Source organism: Petromyzon marinus (genome assembly GCF_048934315.1).
Source record: "Petromyzon marinus isolate PM22_M1 ecotype Great Lakes invasive population chromosome 67 unlocalized genomic scaffold, UKy_Petmar_22M1.pri1.0 chr67_unloc.6, whole genome shotgun sequence".
In the NCBI taxonomy this organism is placed as follows: domain Eukaryota; kingdom Metazoa; phylum Chordata; class Hyperoartia; order Petromyzontiformes; family Petromyzontidae; genus Petromyzon; species Petromyzon marinus.
Genome location: NW_027422596.1, coordinates 954221 through 965153, shown reverse-complemented (window position 1 = coordinate 965153; position 10933 = coordinate 954221). Strand labels below are relative to the sequence as shown.

At 55.9% G+C, this 10933-nt stretch overlaps 1 protein-coding gene across 1 annotated transcript in view; it reads left to right on the top strand.

Annotated features, from left to right (window-relative positions):
• The first annotated feature begins 9835 nt into the window (after positions 1-9835).
• LOC116957929 (vitamin K-dependent protein S-like) overlaps positions 9836-10933 on the top strand; it is a 122807-nt gene continuing 121709 nt past the window's right edge. Inside the window, exon 1 of the mRNA XM_076058056.1 lies at positions 9836-10193. Coding sequence (XP_075914171.1) covers positions 10133-10193 — 61 coding nt within the window. The 5' untranslated portion in view covers positions 9836-10132. The remainder of the gene's footprint in view (positions 10194-10933) is intronic.

Genomic DNA, 10933 nt, shown 5'->3' with positions numbered 1-10933 from the left:
AGTACACACACACAGCACTCACAGTACACACAGTACACACAGCACACACAGTACACACGCACACACACAAACAGCACACACAGCACACACACACAGTACACACAGTACATACAGCACGCACACACACAGCACACACAGTACACACCCAGTACACACACAGCACACACAGTACACACAGTACACACACAGTACACATAGTACACACAGCACGCACACACAGTACACACAGTACACACAGCACGCACACACACAGCACACACAGTACACACAACACAGCACACACAGTACACACACACACACTAGTACACACACAGTACACACAGTAAACACAGTACACACACACAGTACACACAGCACGCACACACACAGCACACACAGTACACACAACACAGTACACACACAGCACACAGCACACACAGCCCACACACAGCACACACACACAGCACACACAGCACACACACAGCACACACACAGTACACAGCACACACAGTACACACAGCACACACACAGCACACACACACAGCACACACACAGTACACAGCACACACAGTACACAGTACACACAGCACACACACAGCACACAGCACACACACAGTACGCACAGCACACACACACACAGCACACACAGTACACACACACACAGCACACACACACACACAGTACACACAGTACACACAGCACACACACAGTACACACACAGTACACACACACAGCACACACACAGCACACACAGCACACACACAGTACACACACAGTACACACACACACACAGTACACACAGTACACACAGCACACACAGTACACATAGTACACACAGTACACATAGTACACACAGCACACACAGTACACACAGCACACACATACACACAGCACACAGTACACACAGCACACACAGTACACACAGTACACACAGCACACACAGCACTCACACACACAGTACACAGTACACACAGCACACACAGCACACAGTACACACAGTACACACACACAGTACACACAACACACACATAGCACACACACAGCACACACACTACATACACAGTACACACAGTACACACAGCACACACAGCACACACACACAGTACACACAGCACACACAGCACACACAGCACACACACACACAGCACACACACACAGCACACACACACACAACACACACAGCACACACAGCACACACACAGCACACACAGCACACACAGCACACACACACACAGCACACACACACAACACACAGCACACACAGCACACACACAGCACACACAGCACACACACAGCACACACACAGCACACACAGCACACCCCCCCCCACTGCCACGGCCCATCAGCACGGCCAGCTTCCCGCGCCACCTGTATCAGCCTCCATCTACAGACGTCTCTCTCTCTCTCTCTCTCTCTCCTGTCCCTCCCCCCCCTCTTTTCCCCTGCCCCCTCTGCCCTCTCTCCCCTCTCTCCCCTCTCCCTCTCCCCCCCTCCTGCCCCTCTCCCCCCTCCTCCCCTGCCCCTCTCTCCCCCTCTCCCTGCCCCTCTCTCTCCCCTGCCCCTCTCTCCTCTCTCCCTCTCCCCCCTCTCCCTCTCCCCCCCCCCCCTCCCCTGGCCCTCTCTCCTGCCCCTCTCTCCCCCCCCTCCCCTGCCCCTCTCCCCTGCCCCCCTCTCCCCTGCCCCCCTCCCCTGCCCCTCTCCCCTGCCCCTCTCTCCCCCTGCTCTCCCCCTCCTCCCCTGCCCCTCTCTCCCCCCTCTCCCCTGCCCCTCTTTCTCCCCTGGCCCCTCTCTCCCCTCTCCCCCTCCCCCTCCCCTGCCCCTCCTCCCCCCCTCCCCTCCTCCCCTGCCCCTCTCTCCCCCTCTCCCCCTGCCCCTCTCTCTCCCCCTGCCCCTCTCTCCTCTCTCTCCCCTCTCCCCCCTCTCCCCTGCCCCTCTCTCCCCCCTCTCCCCCTCCCTCTCCCCCCCTCCCCTGGCCCTCTCTCCTGCCCCTCTCTCCCCCCCCTCCCCTGCCCCTCTCTCCTGCCCCTCTCCCCTGCCCCCCTCTCCCCTGCCCCCCTCTCCCCCTCTCCCTGCCCCTCTCTCCCCCCTGCCTCTCCCCCCTCTCCCCTGCCCCTCTCTCCCCCCTCTCCGCTGCCCCCCTCTCCCCTGCCCCTCTCTCCCCTCTCCCCTGCCCCTCTCCCCTGCCCCTCTCTCCCCTCTCCCCTGCCCCTCTCTCCCCTGCCCTCTCTCCCCCGCTGGCGGCTGCGCTGCGACCATCATCGCCACTGGGGAGACAAAGGCGGCCGGGCGTGCGTGCCGAAGCCTACACGGGGGAGCTTTGCCTTTGTGCCTCTTCACGCACAGCGACGGACGGCAGTGTTGGATTGTCTCTCGGTGGTGGTGTGTGCTCAGATGATGAATACACAAATATTTATAGGACTCCTTCTACGTGGTGGTGGTGGCGGTGGTGGTCGTGATGGTGGTGATCGTGGTGGTGGTGATGGTGGTGAAGATGGTGGTGGTGACGACGATGATGATGGCGATGATGGCGGTGGTGGTGGTGGTGACGATGGTGGTTATGGTGACGATGGTGACGGTGGTGATCGTGACCATAGTGGTGGTGATGGTGGTGAAGATGGTGGTGGTGGTGACGATGATGATGATGATGGCGATGATGGCGGTGGTGGTGGTGGTGGTGACGATGGTGGTGGTTATGGTGACGGTGGTGATCGTGACCATAGTGGTGGTGATGGTGGTGAAGATGATGGTGGTGACGACGACGACGATGATGATGGCGGTGGTGGTGGTGACTATGGTGGTGGTGGTGGTGACGATGGTGGTGGTGATGACGATGATGGCGGTGGTGGTGGTAACGATGGTGGTGGTTATGGTGACGATGGTGACGGTGGTGATCGTGACGATGGTGGTGATGATGGTGGTGGTGATGGGTGACGATGATGATGGCGATGATGGCGGTGGTTGTGGTGGTGGTGACGATGGTGGTTATTACAGATGACTAGTCGATGGTCAGAGGGCAGATCAGCTCCACGGTAGTTCCTGATGCCCCCAGCGATGTTGAGCATCATCGATGCTCATCATCGCTGGGGGTATAAGTAACCACGACCACCACTCCCTGCCTCTGCTTGATTGGAATGCGAGCCCAAACTAGCCTGGGGCTTACAGCTTCCCACACCTCAACGCCACGCTCCCACGCCCCCCTTCATTCTTTTGTTCAGAAGAAGAGCCACTCCCTGTTGTTTGGCAGTCTCCTGCCACGAGTAGAGGACTGTCCACCCCTCATGGTGGCAGGAGCCAGAGCCGGTCCACCGGACCTCCTGAATGCCACAGAGATCCAGGCGGTATCGGTCCAGCTCTCGACAGAGCAGTGGCAGCCTCTCCTCAGCAGTGAGCGTTCGAAAAATTCCACGTGGCCAGACGCAGTGGCTTTTCGTTGATTCTGGAGGAGCCCCGAGGGTAAAGATTCAATCTCCTGCCTCCGCCAAATGTGGTTTGGCCAGGAGACGTCATAGACGCCTGTCCCCCCAGGGGCCTCTGGTACAAGCTTATTAGTGACATATTTAAGTCGTGGTTTCGTGTTAATTTATTGAAGGTGGAGGGGTTACCAGCCCCTCGCACTCCCACAAAGCCCCCATTTGGCCGCTGTGGTGGTCACAGACGCCATGAGGGGGAATGGCCAATCGGAATTGGCCCTCCCCCACCCACCCCTCCATGGCACTGGTCACCCACAGCCTTCCTGTCCGGCACCAACGCACAAATTGACACGAAGACGAAGCTCCCCCTTGGAGCCACTAACAGGCTGTAGGGGCAAGTGCTGTGAGTAGCGAGTAGCAGCAGCACCTGTGAAGGTAGACACAGACAAAGGTCCCCCGTGTAGCCTCTAACAGGCTGTAGGGGCAAGTGCTGTGAGTAGCATCAGCACCTGTGAAGGTAGACACAGACAAAGCTCCCCCTTGGAGCCTCTAACAGGCTGTAGGGGCAAGTGCTGTGAGTAGCGAGTAGCAGCAGCACCTGTGAAGGTAGACACAGAAAAAGGTCCCCCGTGTAGCCTCTAACAGGCTGTAGGGGCAAGTGCTGTGAATAGCAAGTAGCATCAGCACCTGTGAAGGTAGACACAGAAAAAGGTCCCCCGTGTAGCCTCTAACAGGCTGTAGGGGCAAGTGCTGTGAGTAGCAAGTAGCATCAGCACCTGTGAAGGTAGACACAGACAAAGGTCCCCCGTGTAGCCTCTAACAGGCTGTAGGGGCAAGTGCTGTGAGTAGCAAGTAGCATCAGCACCTGTGAAGGTAGACACAGACAAAGCTCCCCCCGTGTAGCCTCTAACAGGCTGTAGGGGCAAGTGCTGTGAGTAGCGAGTAGCAGAAGCACCTGTGAAGGTAGACACAGACAAAGGTCCCCCGTGTAGCCTCTAACAGACTGCTGGGGCAAGTGCTGTGAGTAGCGAGTAGCAGCAGCACCTGTGAAGGTAGACACAGACAAAGGTCCCCCGTGTAGCCTCTAACAGGCTGTAGGGGCAAGTGCTGTTAGTAGCGAGTAGCAGCAGCACCTGTGAAGGTAGACACAGACAAAGGTCCCCCGTGTAGCCTCTATCAGGGTGTAGGGGCAAGTGCTGTGAGTAGCAGCACCTGTGAAGGTAGACACAGACAAAGGTCCTCCGTGTAGCCTCTAACAGGCTGTAGGGCCAAGTGCTGTGAAGGGTACCGGCTCTGTGGTACACGAGGGGGTGGGTGGCTACCAGCACCACGCCCGGCCGCCTTTGTCTCCCCAGTGGCGATGTTTACTAAACACCTTCGCCGGGTCACTCATGTGAGGCCGAGTCGACCTAGGGGAGGCCCAGGACCGGTTCAGATAATCGTCACTGGTGTTGGGCGTGAGCGGGAATCGAACCCGGGTCGCCAGGTTCATAGCGTAGCGCACTAACCGCTACACTATCACTCATATACATATATATACATACCAACACACACAATACCAACAACCGCCATTCGCCACTAAGCGACGGTGTGACGTCACAACGGCACCCGTGCCAGGCTAGGTGCACCACTTTGAGGCTATCACGTGAAGCGTCGAAGGCTCGCCGCTGGCAGGAGGAGGTCACGTGACAGACCCAGCAGGTGCCATGGGTCGGCCGACTGAGATGACCGGTAGATGCACCACCAGCTGTACCCCCCTACTGTGCCAGGCTAGGTGCAGGAGGAGGTCACGGGGACAGACCCAGCAGGTGCCATGGGTCGGCCGACTGAGATGACCGGTAGATGCACCACCAGCTGTACCCCCCTCCTGTGTATTTTATCCGCCCGGCGCTCCGCCCGTTGTTGTGAGCGTCGCTCCTCTGCCCTCCGCTATTGTTGCTGGAGGGCGACTACCTCCAACTGCCCAGTAGCAGCAGCGTCCTTCACGAGTGTAAATCTACCACACACATGAACAAAGATCCCCCGTATAGCCTTAACAGACTGTAGGGGCAAGTACTGTTAGCGAGCACCTTTGAAGGCCGGAACGGTACACGAGGGGGTGGGTGGCCAGCACCACGCCGGACCGCCTTTGTCTCCCCAGTGGCGATGTTCACTACACACCGCACCAGGTACTCATTTGAGGCTGAGTCGACCTAGGGGATGCCCAGGGACCGGTTCAAATCATCGTCACTGATGTTGGCCGTGAGCGGGAATCGAACCCGGGTCGTCGGGTTCATAGCGCAGCGTAGCGCTAACCGCTACACTACAAACACAGACACACACAGTGACACACACACACAGACACACACACACACAGACAACACACACAGACACACACACAGTGACACACACAGACACTCACAGTGACACACACACAGACACTCACACAGACACACACACACAGTCACACACACACTGACACACACACAGACACACACACACTGACACACACACACTGAACCACACACAGACACACACACAGTCACACACACACAGACACACACACACAGTGACACACACACTGACACACACACACTGACACACACACACACTGACACACACACATACACACACGTATGTACATGTGTGTGTATGTGTGCTGGTGTGTGACTGTGTGTGTGCGGGTGAGCGGTGGGTGTAGTGGTTAGCGCTACGCTGCGCTACGAACCCGGCGACCCGAGTTCGATTCCCGCTCACGGCCACCAACACCACCGGTGACGATTATCTGAACCGGTCCTGGGCCTCCCCTAGGTCGACTCAGCCTCAAACGAGTAGCTGGTGTAGCGGCGTGTAGTGAACATCACCACTGGGGAGACAAAGGCGGTCGGGAGTGGTGCTGGTAGCCACCCACCCCCTCGTGTGTCACAGTGCCGGTAGCCTTCACAGGTGCTGCTCGCTAACAGCACTTGCCCCTACAGCCTGTTAGAGGCTACACGGGGGACCTTTGTCTGTGTCTACCTTCACAGGTGCTGCTGCTACTCGCTACTCACAGCACTTGCCCCTACAGCCTGTTAGAGGCTACACGGGGGACCTTTGTCTGTGTCTACCTTCACAGGTGCTGCTGCTACTCGCTACTCACAGCACTTGCCCCTACAGCCTGTAAGAGGCTACACGGGGGAGCTTTGTCTGTGTGCATGTCTGTGCGTGTGTGTATATACACGTGTGTGCGTGTACATGTGTGTTTATATGTGTGTGTGTGTACATGTTTGTGCGTGTGTGTGTGTGGGAGGCAGTCGCCCTCCAACAACAACGGAGGGCGGAGGAGCGGCGCTCACAACAACGAGCGAAGCGCCGGGTGGCTAAAGCACAGCAGGTTGGCACAGTAGGGGGCACAGGTGGTGCATCAGCCAGTCGTCTCAGTCAGTCGACCCGTGGCACCTGCTGGGTCTGCCCCGTGACCTCCTGCCAGCGGGCGTTCGACACTTCCACGTGGTAGCCTCAAGGTGCACATAGCCTGGCACAAGCGTCGTGGTGACGTCACCGCCACTTAGTGGCGAATGGCGGTTGTTGTTTTAGTGTGTGTGTGCTTGTGTGTACATGTGTGTGTGTATATGTGTGTGTATGATGCCTGTGTGTACGTGTGTGTGCGTGTATATATGTGTGTGTGTGTACATGTGTGTGTGTCACTGTGTGTGTATGATGCCTGTGTGTACGTGTGTGTGCGTGTATATGTGTGTGTGTGTACATGTGTGTGTATATGTGTGTGTATGATGCCTGTGTGTACGTGTGTGTGCGTGTATATGTGTGTGTGTGTGTACATGTGTGTGTATATGTGTGTGTATGATGCCTGTGTGTACGTGTGTGTGCGTGTATATGTGTGTGTGTGTACATGTGGTTCACGTTACGTGCACAGTTCACTCCGTAACTGCTGCGCGCACGGCGCTTTAACGAGAAGCACATGGCCAGGACTTGCAGAGATGTCGCAATTGCCTTGAGAGAGAGAGAGCATCACGTGGGGTGTGCGTAGGGGTGTGGGTGTGTGGGGTGTGTGGGGGGTGTGGGTGTGTGTGGGGGGGGTGGGTGTGTGGGTGTGCGGGGGAGGTGTGTGTGTGTGGGGGGGTCGGGCGTGGTGCTGGTAGCCACCCACCCCCTCGTGTACCGTTCCAGCCTTCAAAGGTGCTCGCTAACAGCACTTGCCCCAACAGTCTGTTAAGGCTATATGGGGGATCTTTTTGTGTCTGGCAAAACAACCCCCTACCTCCCCGTGGTGCCGGACGGGCAACGGTGTGCTGGGCAGTACTATGGGTGGAGGGCCAATTCAGATTGGCCTTTCCCCTCATTGCGTCTGTGACCACCACAGCGGCCAAACGGGGGCTCTGGAAGGGTGCAAAGGGCTGGTAACCCCTCCACCTTCAATCAACTAACACTAAACCACGTCTAAGATATCTATAAACAAGCTTGTGCCGGAGGCCCCGGGGGGACAGGCGACTATGACGTCTCCTGGCCAAACCCCATTTGGCGGAGCCAGGAGATTGAATATCTATCCTCGGGGCTCCTCCAGAAACAACAAAAAGCCACTTCGTGTGGCCATGTGGAATGTTCGAACGCTCACTGTGGAGGAGAGGCTGCCACTCCTCTGTCGGGAGCTGGTCTGGTACCGCCTGGATCTCCGTGGCATTCAGGAGGCCCGGTGGACCGGCTCTGACTCCTGCCACCGTGAGGGGTGGACAGTCCTCTACTCGGGGCAGGAGACTGCCAAACAACAGGGTGTGGCTCTTCTTCTGAATAAAATAATGAAGGGGGCGTGGGAGCGTGGTGGTCCTGAGCTCCCATATGGCCGCTGTGGTAGTGGCTACAGACGCCATGAGGGTAGAGGGCCAATCGGAATTGACCCTCTCCCCCACGGCACTGCCCACGACAGCGTTGCCCGTCCGGCACCACTCAAACACAACAACAACCGCCATTCGCCACCAAGTGGCGGTGACGTCACCACGACGCTTGTGCCAGGCCATGTGCACCTTGAGGCCACGTGAGGTGTCGAACGCCCGCTGGCAGGAGGTCACGGGGCAGACCCAGCAGGTGCCACGGGTCGACTAACTGAGATGACTGAGATGACTGAGATGACTGGCTGATGCACCACCTGTGCCCCCTATTGTGCCAATCTGCTGTGCTTTAGCCACCCGGCGCTCCGCTCGTTGTTGTGAGCGTCGCTCCTCCGCCCTCTGTTGTTGTTGGAGGGCGACTACCTCCAACTGCCCAGTAGCATCCTTCACGAGCCTCCTCCACAGAGGCCGATCTTGACACCGCTGGTACCAGTCATCGGCAAGTCCACTCAGCTCCACGTCCTCCTCTACCACATCACTCCATCTCTTTTCTAGCTCGTGCCGCGCCCGTTTAGCACCCTCTATCCGGCCGAACAAAAGCTGTGTCGGCATGCGGTGGCTGGGCATGCGGGCGACGTGACCCAGCCAACGCAGCCTTGCCTGCCGGAGGAGCTCACCGATGGGACTTTGCCCAGATCTTTCAAGGATTTGTGAGCTCCTCACACAGTCCAGCCTGGTTGAACCCAGGATGGATCGTAGGCAAGCCAGCCTAAATGTTTCTAACCGGTGAAGATGTTCCATTAGGGGGATCCACATTTCACACTCACACAACAACACACACACTCACACGCAAAAAGATCCCCCATATAGCCTTAACAGACTATAGGGGCAAGTGCTGTTAGCGAGCACCGATGAAGGCCGGAACGGTACACGAGGGGGTGGGTGACCAGCACCACGCCCGACCGCCTTTGTCTCCATAGTGGCAATGTTTACACACCGCACCAGGTACTCATTTGAGGCTGAGTCGACCTAGGGGAGGCCCGGGACCGGTTCAGATAATCGTCACTGGTGTTGGCCGTGAGCGGGAATCGAACCCGGGTCGCCAGGTTCATAGCGCAGCGCGCTAACCACTACACTATCGCTCCCCACACACTCTCTCACACTCACACACACTTACACACTCACACACATCCATCAACACACACACTCACACTCACTCACTCACACACACTCACATATTCACACACTCACTCACACAATCACACACTCACACACACTGATCAACACACTCACACACACTGAGCAACACACTCACTTACACACTCACACACACTTATCAACACACACACTCACACACTCCCCCACCCACACTCTCACACACTCACACACACTGATCAACACACTCACACACACTCATCAACACACACACACTCTCACACATTCACACACTCACTCACACACTCACTCACACACACTCATCAACACACACATACACTCACACACTCATCAACACACACACTCATCAACACACACACTCATCAATACACTCACACACTCACACACACTCATCAACACACACACTCACACACACTCTCACACACACACACTGAGCAACACACTCACACACACTCATCAACACACACACTCACACACACTCACACACTCACACACACACACTGAGCAACACACTCACACACACTCATCAACACACACACTCACACACACTCACACACACACACTCGCACACACTCCCCCATTCACTAATCCACGTACCCCCTCCACCACCCACTGAGACTCCTCCACCCACGCGCTGCACACGCTCCAGAGAAGTCTCACAACCCAAGAGACGAACACCCCCACCACCACCATCATCAGCATCACCACCATCATCATCAGCATCACCACCATCATCAGCAACACGTCGGCAAGGGGAGAGCCGTGATGGCAGCAGGGATGGTGATGGTGCTCGTAGCCACCACGGCGGTGATGGTGCAAGGCCTGTGTGAGTATGAAGATGGGTGGTGGTGGTAACTATTGTGGTGGAAAATATGATGGTTAGAGTGATGATGATGGTTAGAGTGATGATGGTTAGAGTGATGATGATGGTTAGAGTGATGATGGTGGTTAGAGTGATGATGGTTAGTGTGATGATGGTTAGAGTGATGATGGTTAGTGTGATGATGGTTAGAGTGATTATGGTTAGAGTGATGATGGTTAGAGTGATGATGGCTAGTGTGATGATGATGGTTAGAGTGATGATGGTTAGAGTGATGATGGTGGTTAGAGTGATGATGGTTAGAGTGATGATGATGGTTAGAGTGATGATGATGGTTAGAGTGATGATGGTTAGAGTGATGATGGTTAGAGTGATGATGATGGTTAGAGTGATGATGGTTAGAGTGATGATGATGGTTAGAGTGATGATGCTTAGAGTGATGATGGTTAGAGTGATGATGATGGTTAGAGTGATGATGATGGTTAGAGTGATGATGGTTAGAGTGATGATGGTTAGAGTGATGATGATGGTTAGAGTGATGATTGTTAGAGTGATGATGATGGTTAGTGTGATGATGATGGTTAGAGTGATGATGGTTAGAGTGATGATGGTTAGAGTGATGATGGTTAGAGTGATGATGGTGGTTAGAGTGATGATGGTTACAGTGATGATGATGGTTAGTGTGATGATGGTTAGAGTGATGATGGTTAGAGTGATGATGGTTAGAGTGATGATGGTGGTTAGAG